The sequence below is a fragment of the Anomaloglossus baeobatrachus genome, chromosome 12 (assembly GCF_048569485.1).
Source record: "Anomaloglossus baeobatrachus isolate aAnoBae1 chromosome 12, aAnoBae1.hap1, whole genome shotgun sequence".
NCBI classification, from domain to species: Eukaryota; Metazoa; Chordata; class Amphibia; order Anura; family Aromobatidae; genus Anomaloglossus; species Anomaloglossus baeobatrachus.
The window spans coordinates 99,570,282-99,591,160 of NC_134364.1; the positions used below are offsets into that span (position 1 = coordinate 99,570,282).

Consider the following 20,879-nt stretch of genomic DNA (forward strand, 5'->3'; position numbering starts at 1 on the left):
GGCTCAGCAGACAGTATCACACAGGAGAGGAATAGATGCACAGCTCAGCAGACAGTATCACACAGGATAGGATTAGATACACAGCTCAGCAGTCAGTATCACACAGGATAGGATTAGATCCACAGCTCAGCAGACAGTATCACACAGGATAGGATTAGATACACAGCTCAGCAGTCAGTATCACACAGGATAGGATTAGATACACAGCTCAGCAGTCAGTATCACACAGGATAGGATTAGATACACAGCTCAGTAGACAGTATCACACAGGATAGTATTAGTTACACGGCTCAGCAGACAGTATCACACAGGATAGGATTAGATACACATCTCAGCAGTCAGTATCACACAGGATAGGATTAGATACACAGCTCAGCAGACAGTATCACACAGGAGAGGATTAGATACACAGCTTAGCAGACAGTATCACACAGGAGAGGATTAGATACACGGCTCAGCAGACAGTATCACGCAGGAGAGGATTAGATACACGGCTCAGCAGACAGTATCACGCAGGAGAGGATTAGATACACGGCTCAGAAGACAGTATCACACAGGATAGGATTAGATATACAGCTCAGCAGACAGTATCATGCAGGAAAGGATTGGATACACAGCTCATCAGTTCGTATCACACAGGCTAGGATTAGATACATGGCTCAACAGGCAGTAGGATTAGATACATGGCTCGGCAGCAGATGATAGGATTAGATACTTGGCTCTGTAGCAGATGATAGGATTAGGTACACTGCTCAACATCAGATGATAGGATTAGATATACGGCTCTGTAGCAGATGATAGGATTAGATACGCGGCTCGGCAGCAGATGATAGGATTAGATACGCAGCTCTATAGTAGATGAATGAATTAAATACACGGCTCTGCAGCAGGTTATAGGATTAGATGCTCGATGCAGCAACAAATGATAGGATTAAATACATGGCTCGGCAGCAGATGATAGGATTAGATACACGGCTCGGCAGCAGATGATAGGATTAGATACACGGCTCGGCAGCAGATGATAGGTTTAGATACACGGCTCGGCAGCAGATGATAGGTTTAGATACACGGCTCGGCAGCAGATAATAGGATTAGATACACGGCTCGGCAGCAGATGATAGGATTAGATACACGGCTCGGCAGCAGATGATAGGATTAGATACACGGCTCGGCAGCAGATGATAGGATTAGATACACGGCTCGGCAGCAGATGATAGGATTAGATACACGGCTCGGCAGCAGATGATAGGATTAGATACACGGCTCGGCAGCAGATGATAGGATTAGATACACGGCTCGGCAGCAGATGATAGGATTACATGCACGGCAGCAGATGATAGGATTAGATACTCTACTTGGCAGCACATGATGATAGGATTAGATACACGGCTCGGCAGTAGATGATAGGAGTTGTAGTCCTCTTTATTCTGACTTCTCCTCTTCTCCAGGATGTCTGGTGTCGGGGGACGGGTCAGGTCTCTGGAGCAGAACCAGCTCCTGGCAGGGGACATCGCTCGCGTCCTGTCTCTGTACGGCTTCATCACAGATTCGTACATAATTGTAAGTATTCCCACTGTCAGACCGGGAATATATAACACTGGGGAGGATTCTTTACAGAGGGCGTCCTCCTCCTGGGATCCGCTCCACAGCCTCTGGGCCTAGTGCCAGTCCATTACTGGTGCTGGTGCCGTCTGCACGGCTGTTGGAGCGGCGGCACTGGAGCCGGGAGTGATCCACGGGAGGGAAATCACTTGTTAAAATCTAGTCCTAAGCGGAGCTGATCTGATGCTGATGAGACGTCATTCAGGGGATCTGATGGTCCTGGTGTGTAGTGGGAAATTTATTATCTTTTGTCTCTCCAGACCCCAGAGGATAATAACGGAGTAGAAAAATAACACACTTCATACTCTTCTGTCCCCTCCATGCTCTTCTGTCCCCTCCATGCTCTTCTGTCCCCTCCATGCTCTTCTGTCCCCTCCATGCTCTTCTGGCCCCTCCATGCTCTTCTGGCCCCTCCATGCTCTTCTGGCCCCTCCATGCTCTTCTGGCCCCTCCATGCTCCTCTGGCCCTCTCTTGTTTTGGTGCTTCAGGCTTTTCTTTTGTTTTCCATCTTCTCCACTCTTTGGTGCCTCTAGGCCTCAACATCATGGCATCACATAAGGCCCAGTCAGCGCCTGAGGGGACGAAAAGACTGAATCCCGAGGGAAGTAGGGTATTATACACAGGAGGCTTCACAGCACACTTTATATACCTGTCTGCTGCACACATTCACGACAGTGTTGCATGTACACTCAGCCGAGCTACATTCAACACACACACGGCTCTGCTATATACACACAGCTGTGCTACACTCACACACTGCTCTGCTACACTCACACACTGCTCTGCTACACACACATGATAACAGAGAGTGATAGAAGAAGGGTCTTAATTCCGCGCCAAGGACTCAATGGATCCAGGAAGAGATTAATGCTTCTGTAATAACATGCACAAGTCTACGCGTTTCTGGAGACACAGCTCCCTTCATCAGGACATTGGCAATGTGCAATTGGCAATTGGCAAAGGATGTTCTCTTGCCAATGTCCTGATGAAGGGAGCTGTGTCTCCAGAAACGCGTAGACTTGTGCATGTTATTAAAGAAGCATTAATCTCTTCCTGCATCCATTGAGTCCTTGGCGCGGAATTAAGACCCTTCTTCTATCACTCTCTGTTATCAGCCAACTTTGGGACTGCTGCCTGGACCTGGATCTTATATATGCCTGTATAGTGGTTGCGACTGGCACAACCATTATAGGTGAGTGTGTTTTCATTACATATCTTCCTCCCCTTTTGGGGTAAGACCCTATTGCGCTTTTCTTTCCACGGTTTCTCATCTGCTACACGCACAGACACGCGGTTCTTTTATATACATGTGGCTCTGCTACATTCACACACAGCTTTGTTACACGCACACACTGCTCTGCGATACTTAAAATGGCTCTGTTATATACACACATCTGTGCTACACTCACAAATTTCTCTGCTACAGACACATAGACACATAGTTCTGTTATATACACACAGCTCTGCTACACACACAGCTCTATTATATACACACCGCTGTGCTACACTCACACACTGCTCTTCAACACACACTGTTCTGCTACAGACACAGACACGTAGCTCTGTTATATACACACAGCTGTGCTACACACCCACACACACACCTCTGCTACACACACTACTCTGCTACACTCACACACTGCTCTGCTACACATACAGATATACGGCTCTGCTACACTCACACACTGCTCTGCTACACATACAGATATACGGCTCTGCTACACTCACACACTGCTCTGCTACATTCACACACTGCTCTGCTACATTCACACACTGCTCTGCTACATTCACACACTGCTCTGCTACATTCACACACTGCTCTGCTACATTCACACACTGCTCTGCTACACACATGACTCTGTTATATAAACACACCTTTGGTACACTCACACACTGCTCTGCTACACACACAGATACGCGGCTCTAGTATATACACACAACTGTGCTATACACACTGCTCTGCTACACACACCCTGCTCTGCTACAACACCGCTCTGCTACACTCACACACTGCTCTACTACACTCACTGCTCTGCTACACTCACACACTGCTCTGCTACTCACACTGCTCTGCTACTCACACTGCTCTGCTACTCACACTGCTCTGCTACACACTGCTCTGCTACACTCACACAATGCTCTACTACACTCACTGCTCTGCTACACACTGCTCTGCTACACTCACACACTGCTCTGCTACACTCACACACTGCTCTGCTACACTCACACACTGCTCTGCTAGACACACACTGCTCTGCTACACACATTCGACTCTGCTACACACACTCAACCCTGCTACACACGTGCGGCTCTGCTACACACGCGACTGCTACATATGCACACAACTACTACACACACATACTGCTCTGCTACAAACACAAAGCTGAGCTACACTCACGTGGCTCTGCTACACAGACACTCCACTATGCTACAGACATGTGGCTCTGCTACACAAATACAATTCTGGTACACATGCAGCTTTGCTCTACAAGCATGACGCTCTGATCCACATACAACTCTGCTGCACACACGCTCAGCTCACCTACACTCACTCTCAGCTCTGCTGCACACACGTGGCTCAGCTACATACAGGCCCAGGTGGATCTGCTCCATACACGCACACTCGGATCTTCTACACACACATTTGCGCAACTCTACTACACATATAAACGTGTGAGTCTCTGATTGTGCTGCACACTTGTACGTTGCTCTGCTACTCACACTAAACATTACCACAGTTTGGAGTTCCTTCCCGACATGTGGCTGATATGGCCTGAGAGGTCCGTCTGCTGCTCAGGTTGTGCGGCCTCCGTGCAGACCCCGCGGCCTCCGTGCAGACCCCGCGGCCTCCGTGCAGACCCCGCGGCCTCCGTGCAGACCCCGCGGCCTCCGTGCAGACCCCGCGGCCTCCGTGCAGACCTCGCGGCCTCCGTGCAGACCCTGGTTTTTCGTCTCCTGATAAGATCGATCAGTGTGAGGCAGGAGCAGGGAGCAGATCTCTCTGTGGTCTGGTAGACGCTGTATCAGGAGAAAGCTGCCCCTGCAATACTTTTATTTATTGCTAAAAATTACATCTTATAGTTTAAAAACATACGGTACTTTTGTGCCATTCATGCTAGACAGAAAAAATAAGTCCTACGATGTTAAATGTTGCCATATTTGACTCTACTTAGAATCCTTTTTTTTTCTAGGAATTTTTCACCAACAGCCTGTGGGAGACGCTGCCCGTGTCTTGGAGATTAGCGTTATCAGACCTGACTGCCCCGGACTTGGCCGATCTACTCTTATCGGACAGTAACGCAAGGAATACAAGGTAGATGAATGCAAGTTATCTGGTACACACACAAAGCAGCTATCATGTTGGTTTCTTTGTAATCAACAGTGCGCATTCACGAGCTGAGCCCGCGCCATACACAGCCGGCACCCGATAGTAACTGATGTAATGTACAGTGCACTCTCAGGAGCTGAGCCTGCGCCATACACTGCTGGCACCCGATAGTCACTGATGTAATCTACAGTACGTTCTCAGGAGCTGAGCCCGCGCCATACACAGCCGGCACCCGATAGTCACTGATGTAATGTACAGTGCGCTCTCAGGAGCTGAACCCGCGCCATACACAGCCAGCACCCGATAGTAACTGATGTAATGTACAGTGCACTCTCAGGAGCTGAGCCCGCGCCATACACAGCCGGCACCTGATAGTAACTGATGTAATGTACAGTGCACTCTCAGGAGCTGAGCCCGCGCCATACACAGCCAGCACCCGATAGTAACTGATGTAATGTACAGTGCACTCTCAGGAGCTGAGCCCGTGCCATACACAGCCAGCACCCGATAGTAACTGATGTAATGTACAGTGCACTCTCAGGAGCTGAGCCCGCGCCATACACAGCCAGCACCCGATAGTAACTGATGTAATGTACAGTGCACTCTCAGGAGCTGAGCCCGCGCCATACACAGCCGGCACCCGATAGTCACTGATGTAATGTACAGTTCACTCTCAGGAGCTGAGCCCGCGCCATACACAGTCGGCACCCGATAGTCACTGATGTAATGTACAGTGCACTCTCAGGAGGTGAGCCCGCGCCATACACAGCCGGCACCCGATAGTCACTGATGTAATGTACAGTGCACTCTCAGGAGCTGAGCCCGCGCCATACACAGCCGGCACCCGATAGTCACTGATGTAATGTACAGCGCACTCTCAGGAGCTGAGCCCGCGCCATACACAGCCAGCACCCGATAGTCACTGATGTAATGTACAGTTCACTCTCAGGAGCTGAGCCCGCGCCATACACAGCCAGTACCTGATAGTTACTCGTGATGACAGACAAGCACTTAAGTGACATTGTTTGTTTCCTATCCAGTTACCGGTCAGTATGGCCGCTCAGCCTCTTAGCTTTGAAGGTCACCGTGCAGACCTTGTCCTTCCAGCGAACGCCACGTCCTGACACGGACAGCGCACACAAGAAGAGACCGGCCGAGTTCCAGTCTAACCAGTGTCAGAGCTCCTTACTGGATCCGCTCTTTCGGAAACACGTGAAGCCCAAAAAGCAGCATGAAATACGAAGGCTGGGGAAGGTACGGGGCGATATGGCGGACACACGCACACACACAAGTCATTTTATAAAACCTCTCGGGGCACGGTCTGCTCAGCTGGTAATTTCCTATTATCCCACAGCTTGTAAAGAAGCTTAGCGACGTGACCGGGTGTGACCGTGTAGTGGACCTCGGCAGCGGCCAGGTAAGGATATTCATGATGACTGACTGATGGACGTATACAACGATGTTCTTGGGGTGTTCAAATGCCACCACCATACGTAGAACAATTCTAAGTACTCACATCTTATTTAAAGGGGTTATGTCACATTTTTATAAATGGGTATTGTCAGATATGGCTTGTAAAAGTGAGTAAATTTGCAACTTATTGCCTGTGAATATTTTCAACCGTTCTTGAGATGTTAACATTTATTTCTTTGTCGCTCCATTGGGAGACCCAGACTATTGGGTGTATAGCTTCTGCCTCCGGAGGCCACACAAAGTATTACACTTTTAAAAAAGTGTAACCCCTCCCCTCTGCCTATACACCCTCCCGTGGATCACGGGCTCCTCAGTTTTATGCTTTGTGTGGAAGGAGGCACACATCCACTCATAGAAAAAAAAAAAAAAATTCTCATACATAGTATGACAGAAGAAAAGAGGTCCCCTATGGGGTCCCCGGCATGCTCCCTTCTCACCCCACTATGTCGGCGGTGTTGTTAAGGTTGAGGTACCCATTGTGGGTACAAAGGCTGGAGCCACATGCCGTCTCCTTCACCATCCCTTATGCGGCTCTGGGAGAAGTGGGAGCCTCACCGGTCATTCACCTGCTGAGACCGTGCTCCATCCGCAGCCCCTGGTGGAACCTGCTGGACCGGAGCGTTTTCATCCCCAGGGACCGGGCCCTGCACCTTCAAGGTACTCTGTGTCCCGATGGGGGGACGGTACGGGGAGAGAGGTCGCCTCTCTCCCCAGTAGCGCCGTCCGTTGTTTTTTCATTGCACTTCCGCGCCGGCCGTGCCTGCTTGTCGGGCACGGCCTTAAATTTAGTCCCCGGCTTCATCGCGGCCTAGTCGCGAAAAATCCCGCCCCCGGGCCTGCTTGTCAGGGGGAAGGGCGGTATTACCGAAAGAGAGCTGGAGCATCTTTGCATGCCTCCCCTCCCCTCTCATGGACCACTATGGGGCCTCCAGATTCCCGCCTTTTACCGGCGCCGCCCATGGCTCCAGTCCCCCCTTGAGAGTTTCGGCGGCCATGTTTGGCATTCTGCCGGTGTATGCTGCAGCTGCACATCTCTACAGCTCTGGGGGACGCACGACAGGGAATCTGGAGGACACCAGCGGTTGGTAAGCCACACCGGTCACCCGGTGCTGGTTCCCCTAGGGTGCCGTGATATATATCTACATATATTATATATTTCTTTGTCGCTCCATTGGGAGACCCAGACAATTGGGTGTATAGCTTCTGCCTCCGGAGGCCACACAAAGTATTACACTTAAAAGTGTAAAGCCCCTCCCCTTCTGCCTATACACCCCCCGTGCATCACGGGCTCCTCAGTTTTTATGCTTTGTGCGAAGGAGGCTGACATCCTACGCAAATGGGACAGGAAGTCGACGTCCCTCGACAGGAACGTCTCCCTCTCTCAGGCAGCCAAAGCTTCCCTTCGGTGGTGGCTTCTTCCCACTTCATTGTCGAAGGGGAAATCCTTCCTACCCCCATCCTGGGCGGTGGTCACGACGGACGCGAGTCTGTCAGGGTGGGGAGCAGTCTTTTTCCACCACAGGGCTCAGGGTACGTGGACTCAGCAAGAGTCCTCCCTTCAGATCAATGTTCTGGAGATCAGGGCAGTGTATCTTGCCCTAAAAGCGTTCCAGCAGTGGCTGGAAGGCAAGCAGATCCGAATTCAGTCGGACAACTCCACAGCGGTGGCTTACATCAACCACCAAGGCGGAACACGCAGTCGGCAAGCCTTCCAGGAAGTCCGGCGGATTTTGATGTGGGTGGAAGCCACGGCCTCCACCATATCCGCAGTTCACATCCCGGGCGTAGAAAACTGGGAAGCAGACTTTCTCAGTCGCCAGGGCATGGACGCAGGGGAATGGTCCCTTCACCCGGACGTGTTTCAGGAGATCTGTTGCCGCTGGGGGATGCCGGACGTCGACCTAATGGCGTCCCGGCACAACAACAAGGTCCCGGCATTCATGGCACGATCTCACGATCACAGAGCTCTGGCGTCAGACGCCTTAGTTCAGGATTGGTTGCAGTTTCAACTCCCTTATGTGTTTCCACCTCTGGCACTGTTGCCCAGAGTGTTACGCAAGATCAGGTCAGACTGCCGCCGCGCCATTCTCGTCGCTCCAGACTGGCCGAGGAGGTCGTGGTACCCGGATCTGTGGCATCTCACGGTGGGCCAACCGTGGGCACTACCAGACCGACCAGACTTGCTGTCTCAAGGGCCGTTTTTCCATCTGAATTCTGCGGCCCTCAACCTGACTGTGTGGCCATTGAGTCCTGGATCCTAGCGTCTTCAGGGTTATCTCAAGAGGTCATTGCCACTATGAGACAGGCCAGGAAACCAACGTCTGCCAAGATCTACCACAGGACGTGGAAGATATTCTTATCTTGGTGCTCTGATCAGGGGTTTTCTCCCTGGCCATTTGCCTTGCCCACTTTTCTTTCCTTTCTTCAATCAGGATTGGAAAAAGGTTTGTCGCTCGGCTCTCTTAAGGGACAAGTCTCAGCGCTCTCTGTGTTCTTTCAGAAGCGTCTTGCCAGGCTTTCTCAGGTACGCACGTTCCTGCAGGGGGTTTGTCACATTGTCCCTCCTTACAGGCGGCCGTTAGAACCCTGGGATCTGAACAGGGTTCTGATGGCCCTTCAGAAGCCACCTTTCGAGCCTTTGAAGGATATTTCTCTTTCTCGCCTTTCGCAGAAGGTGGTCTTCCTAGTAGCAGTCACATCACTTCGGAGAGTGTCTGAGCTAGCAGCGCTGTCATGCAAGGCTCCTTTCCTGGTGTTTCACCAGGACAAGGTGGTGCTGCGCCCGGTTCCGGAATTTCTCCCTAAGGTGGTATCCACCTTTCATCTCAATCAGGATATCTCCTTACCTTCTTTTTGTCCTCATCCAGTTCATCAATGTGAAAGGGATTTGCATTTGTTAGATCTGGTGAGAGCGCTCAGAATCTACATTTCTTTGTCGCTCCATTGGGAGACCCAGACAATTGGGTGTATAGGCTATGCCTCCGGAGGCCGCACAAAGTATTACACTAAAAGTGTAAAGCCCCTCCCCTTCTGCCTATACACCCCCCGTGCTCCCACGGGCTCCTCAGTTTTTATGCTTTGTGCGAAGGAGGCAGACCTGCACACATAGCTCCACAGATTAGTCAGCAGCAGCTGCTGACTATGTCGGATGGAAGAAAAGTGGGCCCATATAGGGCCCCCAGCATGCTCCCTTCTCACCCCACTCTTGTCGGCGGTGTTGTTAAGGTTGAGGTATCCATTGCGGGTACGGAGGCTGGAGCCCACATGCTGTTTTCCTTCCCCATCCCCCTTAGGGCTCTGGGTGAAGTGGGATCCCATCGGTCTCCAGGCACTGAGACCGTGCTTCATCCACAACTCCTGAGGAGCCTGCTGGATAGGAGCCGGGTATCGTTCAGGGACATGGCCCTGCTACTTTAAGGTACTCTGTGTCCCCGTGGGGACCGCGCACAGCAACACTCCAGCATTGCTGGGTGTGCTAGTGCACCGGGGACCGCGTCGCTGACCGCCTTTGTGCCATTATACACTGCAGCGTCGCTGAGTGTGTTTGTGTATGGGGACTACCGCGCTGACCGCCGCTGCCATTGTTTTTACTGAGGCGCGGCTGGGACTGTTAGTGCGCCGGGGACTCTGCGCCGGCCGCGCTTATACGGCGGCCGCGCTTATAACTCGAGTCCCCGGCTTTTTGGGCCTAGTCTCCGTTTCTTCCCGCCCTCAGCCCTGCCAGTCAGGGGAAGGGCGGGACGCTGTACAGCACGGCAGCACTGAGGGCTGGAGCATGCTTTGCATACTCCACCCCCCTCACTGTGCACAGTGAGGCACCAGCTCCCGCACTTTCTGGGTCACGCCCACGGCTCCCTCCTCTCCTCAGGACGCCGGCAGCCATTCCTGTCAGCTCCTAGGACGCTGCAGAGGGGAGACAAACTCTGGGGGACCCAGGCAGGGATTCGGGTGGCCACACAACCGCTTTAAGCGGGCGGTAAGCAGCACCTGAGGTGCTGACCCCACTTGTGTAGAAGTGTGTTTATAGTTTATATGTTTGCAGGCTATACTTTACACTGTATGGTGCACAGTTGATTTCTGGCTATATACCCTGTTGTGTTGCTCAAAGGACAAGGGTGCCAAAACACAGGCTTACTATGCTGCCTGCGCCGCATGTACAACCTCGCTGCCGGCAGGTTCCACTGACCCTCATGGTGGGCCCCTGTGGCACTTACTCAGCCGGAGCCTCTGCTAAGGGGGGCCCAGGGGGAACAACCAGCTAACACTGTCCAGGTGACAGGGACGGAGTTTGCAGTTTTTACTGACAGACTTTCTGAGACTACGGCTAAAATACTAGAAGCTTTGCAGTCCAGACTGGTATCTCAGACCAAGGGCACTGTGGAATCACTGCCCCCTAGTTCCCCTCAGTTGGAACAACAATGTTCCCCCGGGGTGTCTCATAGATCCCAGGGTGAGGTCTCTGACACGGACCGCAGTCCCAGACCGCCTAAGCGAGCTCGCTTGGAAATCCCCTCGACCTCATCACATTGTTCAGGGTCTCAGAGAGATGACTCTCTGTATGATGAAGCGGAGGTAGCTGATCAGGATTCTAATCCTGAAGCCGCTCTCAACCTTGATACCCCTGATGGGGACGCCATAGTGAATGATCTTATTGCGTCCATAAATATGATGCTGGATATTTCTCCCTCAGCTCCTCCAGCAGAGGAGTCACCTTCTCAGCAGGAGAAGTTCCGTTTCAGGTCCCCCAAGCGTACAGCGAGTATGTTTCTGGATCACTCCGACTTCAGAGAGGCAGTCCAGAAACACCGAGTTTGTCCAGATAAGCGTTTTTCTCCATCGTTTCATTGGGGGACACAGGACCATGGGTTATGCTGCTGTCACTAGGAGGCTGACACTAAGTAAACAGAAAAAGTTAGCTCCTCCCCAGCAGTATAACCCCTGAGCCGGAGGCGGGCTCAATCAGTTTTTTGCTTAGTGTCGTAGGAGGCTGATGTGGGCCGACTGGGCCCTCTTCAGCCACTTGATTTTTTGCGTATATTTTTTCTTTTTTCTCGGCGGCGCTCGTCGCTCTCATCTGTTGGAATTCTCTTTTTCTGCAGGTATCGTGTCTCTACCTCAGCCCTCGCAGCCCGTGTGGGTACCACTCCCCTGGGTCGCAGAAGCTTGAGTTGTCGGGCCCTCTCCCCCGTCCAATTCCACGGTACCACTCCCGGGTTGGCACGCTGGGCTAATCCTTCCTGGGCACCTCCTATTCACCCTGCGGTATCACCCCAAAGGGTGCAAGGGCATACAGCAGGGACTGGACCTCACAGCGCGTCTGGATGATGATGGGGCCCGCAGCGCTGCTTCACTACAGGGGCTCCCTGCCCCCACCGGGTCCACCTCCCTGCCTGCCTGCCTGCCTGCCTCACCGGGCCTACTCACCGGGCGCCCCGGCCACGTCCTCTCCCAGCGCTGGAATCCACCCTGACGGCCGGTGCACGGATGTCGCTGCCGCGCCGCCGCCCCCACAGGTAGAACCGCCGGTTTCTACATAACCCGGCGCTGGCTGCTTCTTTTTAGGCTCCGGCCTGGGCCGCATCGGGCGACAGAGCGCACGCACTGCCGCCGGTCTTCGCAGCTGCGCTGCAGCCACCGGGCAGCCGGCCGGTACCCTCCATGCTCCGGCAGCCTTCAAAATTTAGGCCCCGGCTTCGGCCTTGTCCCCGGCGTCCTAGGCCCGCCTCCTTGCCGCAGCGCGATTGGCCGCCGGCCGCTCGGTCTACACCCTCCTCCCAGCCCCAGGCATCACAGGAGGGGGCGGTGGAGGTTTTTTCCCGCTCTCCTCGGCCCCCCCCCCCCCCCAGCATCCATTTTAAAAAAAAAAAAAAAAAAAGTGACTGATTATAGCAGTCTCCCTAGTCTGCGGATTGCTGAGGCTACAGCAACCCTCATATGGAGGAAAAGTAGCCAACATTAGCCACGTTCTCTGAACGGTAGTGGTTGTTTTCTGTTTCTTTTGTCATGGGCTCAGTTTACTTCAATATGTAAAGGTAGACATACATGTATATATATGTATATTAACTCTTACGGGCACAATACAGGTTGAGAATTTAATTAAAAATTATGGGATTTGTTTGATTCAATGGGAATTTTTTCTGCATTTTTTCTGCAGCATAATGTCTGAACCTGTTTTTTCTTGGATCATGACTCATTGTTTGAGATCCTGCAGGTGCTTTTTTATGTACATATATATATATATATATATATATATATATATATATATATATATATATAGATATAGGTATATTAACTCTAACAAACTCTTATTCGGGTTCTTGGTTTGCATAAGAGGTACAGTGGGTTTAGGGCTGTTCTCTCAGTTATGAATTCCCCCGAACGTTGTCATTAGTACTTCCAGCTTCCGCGGGCCCTGGCACTGCACGCACCGGTATCCCGCACCGGCAGGCGGGTTGGCGCCCTCTCTCTCTCTCTCAGTCCCCGCATACCCGTGCTGACGTCCCTGGGGTGAGTGCGCATGCGCTGCGCCCCCGGGCTGTCGTTCTGCCGTGACCATGGTGAGTTGGGTCCCGTACTAAGGATCCTTTCCTCTGCCCAAGGCGGACCCGCCAGGTCTCGTCTTCTGCGCCCCCAAGGTTCACCTTACTCCCCAGGTCCAGACTGCCTCTCCTCTAGTAGTCTTTCGACCTCTCGGGAATGGCCCAGGCGTTTCCACCTCTGCTGGACTTCGAGCAGGAGTACCGGGATGTTTGGCACATGACTAATAGCCGGGTAAGGATAGTGAGTCAAGCCTTAAAGGTACGAACAGTCCTTCTCTACGTGCACGCACCGGGGGAGGTGAGTCCCGTACCAGGGACCTCACCCGCTGCTCGAAGCGTACCCGCCAGGTCTCGCCTTCGGCGCCTCCCCCTGGTTTTTCCTTCATTCCCAGGTCCAAGCTCCCGATCGTCCAGAAGCTTTCCGACCTCTCTGGGGATGACCCAGACGTACCACCTCTGCTGGATTCCGAGCAAGCGCCGAGGTTCGGCGCATGACGATTAGCCTGGAAGATACGGTGAGTCAGGCCATATGGCCACGGATAGTTCTCTTCTCCTCTCTGAGCACACAGGTCTCCGTTAAGACCTTTCTAGAGGACCCATGATGTTTGTCAGTGGACATCCAATAGTTCGCAGAGCTACTGCTCCTTCACAGACATCAGCCAGACTGGACGTTACCAGCGGTAAGTCTTGTTATTGTCTTTATTCATTCTCCAAGGGGCCCCGGAGAGAAGTGGCATGCCCCCCTGCGATCGACTCGACAGGTTGCCTCTTGGCTTATCATCCCTAAGGTGACGTCTCTCAGGGACTGCACGGTCTCCCTACGCAGAGGACTACATTCCATCTCTGCCGATCAGAACGGGTTGACATCTTCGGTAAGTTCCTTCTCATCATAGCCCTGGCACTTTAACAGCCTCACGGTCTGAGCCTATAGCAGCAGTGTGACCACACGTCGAGGCCTCTGCCTCAGGAGCTGGATCGCGGAGGCGACATCTAGAGAGTCGCTGACCTTCCTTCCACCTTTAGGTGAACGTCCCTTCGGACATAGGTTAGTCCAGTGGATCCCCTAGACTACGTGAGGGTAGTGGACATCTCTCCATAGGCTACGCGAGGGAAGGGCACATCTCTTCCCAGCATCGGCACAGACGCTCAGGATCGTCGCCTTCACCGCTCGGCTCCTGTCCGTTCGAGCCGCAACCGTCAGGGCGCCGCTATTTCTCATCGTCATTTCTCGCTACTAGGGCAGCTGTTCCACCGGTTGGAGTCCTTTCAGATCCCGGCCCGGTAGATCATCCCCTTAGGCATGTTTTTCGAGACCGCCATAGGGAAGTTACTCTTCACGCTGGAGTAGTTTTTCCTTCCCCGCACCAAGTTGGGTTCGATAGGTTAGTCCGCAGCGGCTGGGGGAGGTGATAGCGGTGGTACACTTACCGGTGTTCATCCTTGCCCTTTCCCTTCCTAGTGGACCAGCTTTCGTGTCCGGTCCCTGGGAAGATCCCCTCTACGTCTCCTCTGGGGAATAGCATCAGCCATTACCAGTCTCCTATGCTAGGGTGGGCTTGTCCACTTTTCCACAGCACGATCCCGAGGAACACCCCCTATGTGTGGTCTCCCCTTCAGCATTCCAGGATTTCAGATCCATCCGGTTAGACTGGTTACGTTTTCTTCACTGGGGCGAGGTTGTTCCGGTCAGGTTCCAGTCGGACCATGCCACAGCGGTGGCGTGCATCATCCACCAGGGAGACGCAGGAAGTGTCGTGCAAAAGAAAGACGTCAGGAAGATCTTGCTCTGGGTCGGATCTCGCGCTCTCTAATCTCAGCAGTTCACATCCCTACCGTGGACGTTTGGACGGCCGTTTTTTTTTTTTTTTCTTAGCAGGAGGGGCCTCGCCTAGGCAGAATGGCTCCTCAACCGGGTAGTCTCCAGCCAGATCTACGACGAGGGAAGACCTCCAGTCGTGGTCCTATTTGCCACCCGATCCAGCTTCTAGTCAGGTGACGACGCCCTCGCCCGGCTGTGAGGCCGGTTCATTTTTTTCATTTTCTTGGGCATCTGCCTACGGCTTCCCATGATCTCGAGCTCCTCAAGAGGGACCGAGGCAGAGGGTGGCTATGGAGGGGTCCAGGCGAGCATAGTTCACAGAAGTCACTCAATCCAATCGCAGAGGCCCTGGGGCGCTTTCCAGACCGTCCAGTTCTTCCGTGTCGAGCCCTCTCTGCCACCAGGACTTAGAAGCCCTAAGTTTCCCGACCTTAAGAGCGGATCCCGGGTTCTTGCTCGCACAGGCCGGTTGACAAGAAAGATGCAGACAATGTTGGAGACCGGGGAGCTGGTTCCCTCGAAAGTGTATTACCACACGTGTGGCATTCCTCCGGGGGGGAAAGAGCACATTTTTCTTTCCTCTCTCTTTCTCGCTCCTTTCCTGCACTACTGCCATGCTGACAGTCAGATCGGGATGCGGCTTTCTAGCGCGTTCCTCTAGGGGCCTGGTGTCGACGCGGTCATTTCAGTTCAGAGGCTTATCACTTCTCGTCCCACGACCAAGGTGTTTCACGCAGAGAAGCGTCCATCTAGCTCGGCGGCATCGCCGTCCACTAGTGACGTGGGACCTTAATCTAGCGATGGGTTCACCTCACGACTCTCGGTTTGAGCTTTTCCGAGGGCTTCTTACTCCCACATGTTTGGATAGGTGGGCTCCTCGTGACCGTCTCCTTGTCCCAAGGGGCATCAGGGCGGACAGCTCTCTCTTGTTGCCTTTGTTCCCCCCTTTTTTTCCAGGTCCTCCAGTAGGGCAAATGAGGTGCCCCAGCCACTACCCTCCCTTCGGTCCAAGGCAGCCCGCCTTCCTTCCAGATAAGGTGTTTGGGGTTTCGGGTTCGGTTCTAGTACCTTCTCTCAGCCTGAAAAGAGCCTAGTCCGTTCCTGAACGGGTACGAGCCCTCAGTAGGTGTGCCCTTAGGACCGCACTTTTCGGTCTACTCCGACAGTCAGTTCATCTTTTCAGGACAGTTCCTCTTTTCATCCGGTCCCAGGAGGCGCATGCTGGCGCCCAGGGCTAAGATTTCCATAGGGATCCTTCCGTCATAGGTGAAGCCTATCGCATGGAAAACGGACCTCCGCCGTTTTTTTCTACCGTCCAAGGAGAGTCTCTTGGATGATTGGACTACAGACGTTGACGGACCGAGGTCTGCCGGGCCTCCTACTGGTCTAGTAGGCAGTCCTTTACTAGTTCCTATCAGGTCACACCCAAGCTTTGGCAGTGGCCAGTCTTGCCGTTATCTTTGCGGGCGGCAGTAGCACACCGGTAACCAGGTAGGTAATTGTAGGTCCGGGTCGAGCCCGACTGGAGGTAGCGGTTTCCTACCGATCTCCGGTGAGGGTTCTCTTCCCACCCAGGGACTGCTTTTGGACATCCCATGGTCCTGTGTCCCCCAATGAAACGATGGAGAAAGATAGATTTTTGTGTACTCACCGTAAAATCTTTCTCTGAGTCTTCATTGGGGGACACAGCACCCACCCTGCTTGTGTTTTTTGGGTTACATTTTACCGGTCTGTTGCCTCAGTGGCCTTATTCCCAGGCCATTGGTCGCACGTCTATTTAGTTATAGTTTTTTCCTTGTCTTATTCAGGATTGTTTGGTTCTCCTCCTACTGCTTGTGCACTAAACTGATTGAGTCCGCCTCTGGCTCAGGGGTTATACTGCTGGGGAGGAGCTAACTTTTTCTGTTTACTTAGTGTCAGCCTCCTAGTGACAGCAGCATAACCCATGGTCCTGTGTCCCCCAATGAAGACTCAGAGAAAGAGATTTTACGGTGAGTACACAAAAATCTATCTTTTCCAAGCGCCTTAAGGATACACGTTATCCCTTCCCCCCCTGACGTGGTCAAGGGCTGGACTCAGTGTCCCAAGGTGGATCCTCCAATCTCTAGACTGGCGGCTAGATCCATAGTTGCAGTTGAAGATGGGGCTTCACTCAAGGATGCCACTGCCAGACAGATGGAGCTCTGGTTCAGATCCATCTATGTGGCTATCGGCGCGTCTTTCGCTCCAGCATTCGCAGCAGTATGGGCACTCCAAGCTATCTCAGCGGGTCAAGCCCAAATTGACGCACTCACACGTACGTCTGCGCCGCTAGTGGCTTCCATAACCTCTCAAACGTCGGCATTTGCGTCCTACGCTATTAATGCTATCCTGGACTCTGCGAGCCGTACGGCGGTTGCAGCCGACAATTCGGTGGGGGCCTTGTGGCTACGGGAACCGCCGGAGGTGCCGCTACCAAGGCGGCTTCCTCATGACATACGGCAGCCTCACACCGCATCCTCGGTCGGTGGCAGGCTCTCCCTCTTCTGCGACACCTGGCTGCCACAGGTAAAAGACCGATGGGTGAGAGACATTCTGTCTCACGGTTACAGGATAGAGTTCAGCTCTCGTCCTCTGACTCGATTCTTCAGAACATCTCCGCCCCCCGAAAGAGCCGATGCTCTTCTGCAGGCGGTGGGCACTCTGAAGGCAGAAGGAGTGGTGATCCCTGTTCCTCTTCAGCAACAGGGTCACGGTTTTTACTCCAACCTGTTTGTGGTTCCAAAGAATGACGGGTCTTTCCGTCCTGTCCTGGACCTACAACTGCTCAACAAACATGTAAAGACCAGGCGGTTCCAGATGGTATCCCTCCGCTCCGTCATCGCCTCAATGTCCCAAGGAGATTTCCTTGCATCGAGCGATATCAAAGATGCTTATCTTCACATCCGATTGCTCCAGAGCATCAGCGCTTCCTGCGCTTCGCCATAGGAGACGAACACTTTCCAGTTCGTGGCACTGCCGTTCGGCCTGGCGACAGCCCCCCGGGTTTTCACCAAGGTCATGGCTACAGTAGTCGCGGTCCTCCACTGCCAGGGTCACTCAGTGATCCCTTACTTAGACGATCCGCTAGTCAAGGCTTCCAAGAGGCATGCCAGCACAGCCTCAACGCTACTCTGGAGATTCTCCAGAGTTTCGGGTGGATCATCAATTTTCCAAAGTCAAATCTGACACCGGCCCAATCGCTGACATATCTTGGCATGGAGTTTCATACCCTCTCAGCGATAGTGAAGCTTCCGCTGAACAAGCAGCGTTCACTACAGACGGGGGTGCAATCTCCCCTTCAAGGTCAGTCACTCCCCTTGAGGCGCCTCATGCACTTCCTCGGGAAGATGGTGGCAGCAATGGAGGCAGTCCCTTTCGCGCAGTTTCACCTGCGTCCTCTTCAATGGGACATCCTACGCAAATGGGACAGGAAACCGACGTCCCTCGACAGGAACGTCTCCCTCTCTCAGGCAACCAAAGCTTCCCTTCGGTGGTGGCTTCTTCCCACTTCATTATCGAGGGGGAATTCCTTCCTACTCCCATCCTGGGCGGTGGTCACGACGGACGCGAGTCTGTCAGGGTGGGGAGCAGTTTTTCTCCACCACAGGGCTCAGGGTACGTGGACTCAGCAAGAGTCCTCGCTTCAGATCAATGTTCTGGAGATCAGGGCAGTGTATCTGGCCCTAAAAGCGTTCCAGCAGTGGTTGGAAGGCAAGCAGATCCGAATTCAGTCGGACAACTCCACAGCGGTGGCATACATCAACCACCAAGGCGGGACACGCAGTCGGCAAGCCTTCCAGGAAGTCCGGCGGATTCTACTGTGGGTGGAAGCCACAGCCTCCACCATATCCGCAGTTCACATCCCAGGCGTAGAAAACTGGGGAGCAGACTTTCTCAGTCGCCAGGGCATGGACGCAGGGGAATGGTCCCTTCACCAGGACGGGTTTCAGGAGATATGTTGCCGCTGGGGCATGCCGGACGTCGACCTAATGGCGTCCCGGCACAACAACAAGGTACCGACGTTCATGGCACGGTCTCAAGATCCCAGAGCTATGGCGGCAGACGCCTTAGTTCAGGACTGGTCGCAGTTTCAGCTCACTTACGTGTTCCCTCCGTTGGCACTGTTGCCCAGAGTGTTACGCAAGATCAGGGCCGGCTGCCGCCGCGTCATCCTCGTCGCTCCAGACTGGCCGAGGAGGTCGTGGTACCCGGATCTGTGGCATCTCACGGTCGGCCAACCGTGGGCACTACCAGACCGACCAGACTTGCTGTCTCAAGGGCCGTTTTTCCATCTGAATTCTGCGGCCCTCAACCTGACTGTGTGGCCATTGAGTCCTGGATCCTAGCGTCTTCAGGATTATCTCAAGAGGTCATTGCCACTATGAGACAGGCTAGGAAACCGACGTCCGCCAAGATCTACCACAGGACTTGGAAAATATTCCTGTCGTGGTGCTCTGCTCAGGGTTTTTCTCCCTGGCCATTTGCCTTGCCCACTTTTCTGTCCCTCCTTCAATTGGGACTGGAAAAGGGTTTGTCGCTCGGCTCCCTTAAGGGACAAGTCTCAGCGCTCTCTGTGTTTTTCCAGAAGCGCCTAGCCAGACTTCCACAGGTACGCACGTTCCTGCAGGGGGTTTGCCACATCGTTCCTCCTTACAAACGGCTGTTAGAACCCTGGGATCTGAACAGGGTGCTGATGGTTCTTCAGAAACCACCATTCGAGCCTATGAGGGATATTTCTCTCTCACGCCTTTCGCAGAAAGTGGTTTTCCTAGTAGCAGTCACTTCACTTCGGAGAGTGTCTGAGCTAGCAGCGTTGTCGTGCAAAGCCCCTTTCCTGGGGTCTCACCAGGACAAGGTGGTTCTGCGTCCGGTTCCGGAATTTCTCCCTAAGGTGGTATCCCCCTTTCATCTCAATCAGGGTATCTCCTTACCCTCTTTTTGTCCTCATCCAGTTCACCAATGTGAAAAGGATTTGCACTTGATTAGATCTGGTGAGAGCACTCAGACTCTACATTTCTCGTACGGCGCCCCTGCGCCGCTCGGATGCACTCTTTGTCCTTGTCGCTGGCCAGCGTAAAGGGTCACAGGCTTCCAAATCAAGCCTGGCTCGGTGGATCAAGGAACCAATTCTCGAAGCTTACCATTCTGCTGGGCTTCCGGTTCCCTCAGGGCTGAAGGCCCATTCTACCAGAGCCGTGGGTGCGTCCTGGGCTTTGAGGCACCAGGCTACGGCTCAGCAGGTGTGTCAGGCGGCTACCTGGTCGAGCCTGCACACTTTCACGAAACACTATCAGGTGCATACCTATGCTTCGGCGGATGCCAGCATAGGCAGACGAGTCCTTCAGGCGGCGGCCTGTAGGAAGGGGCCGTTTTACGGCTCTATTACGAGGTATTATTTTACCCACCCAGGGACTGCTTTTGGACGTCCCAATTGTCTGGGTCTCCCAATGGAGCGACAAAGAAGAAGGGAATTTTGTTTACTTACCGTAAATTCCTTTTCTTCTAGCTCCAATTGGGAGACCCAGCACCCGCCCCTGTTTTTTTGTGTACACATGTTGTTCATGTTGAATGGTTTCAGTTCTCCGATATTCCTTCGGATTGAATTTACTTTAAACCAGTTTATAATTTTTTCCTCCTTCTTGCTTTTGCACCAAAACTGAGGAGCCCGTGGGAGCACGGGGGGTGTATAGGCAGAAGGGGAGGGGCTTTACACTTTTAGTGTAATACTTTGTGCGGCCTCCGGAGGCATAGCCTATACACCCAATTGTCTGGGTCTCCCAATTGGAGCTAGAAGAAAAGGAATTTACGGTAAGTAAACAAAATTCCCTTCATTCGGAACGGCTGTTTAACCCTTTCCCATATACCCTCAGTGGTTGCTCTCCTAAGGGGCACTTATTGCTTGCAGCATGTCGTCCACAAGGAGCAAAGCCCTTAAGACACAGGTTTTTTTCGCAGCCTGTACCTCTTGTGGGGCTATGTTGCCTGCGGGATCCACCTACCCTCACTGTGATCAATGCTCGACTCCTGCCACGCTTGCTCAGCCGGAGCCCGGGGCACTTGTGGGCCCCTCGGCTCATGTAGATCTCCCTGCTCCTC

General features: G+C 53.2%; 1 protein-coding gene across 7 annotated transcripts in view; it reads left to right on the plus strand.

Moving 5' to 3' along the window:
- LOC142258166 (methyltransferase-like protein 25B) overlaps positions 1–20,879 on the plus strand; it is a 114,641-nt gene that overhangs the window by 2,168 nt on the left and 91,594 nt on the right. For all 7 annotated transcript variants that reach the window (XM_075330660.1, XM_075330658.1, XM_075330654.1 and 4 more), the window contains exons 2-5: positions 1,449–1,560; positions 4,795–4,916; positions 5,972–6,185; positions 6,286–6,348. In XM_075330660.1, the coding sequence (XP_075186775.1) occupies positions 1,449–1,560; positions 4,795–4,916; positions 5,972–6,185; positions 6,286–6,348 (511 nt within the window). The remainder of the gene's footprint in view (positions 1–1,448; positions 1,561–4,794; positions 4,917–5,971; positions 6,186–6,285; positions 6,349–20,879) is intronic.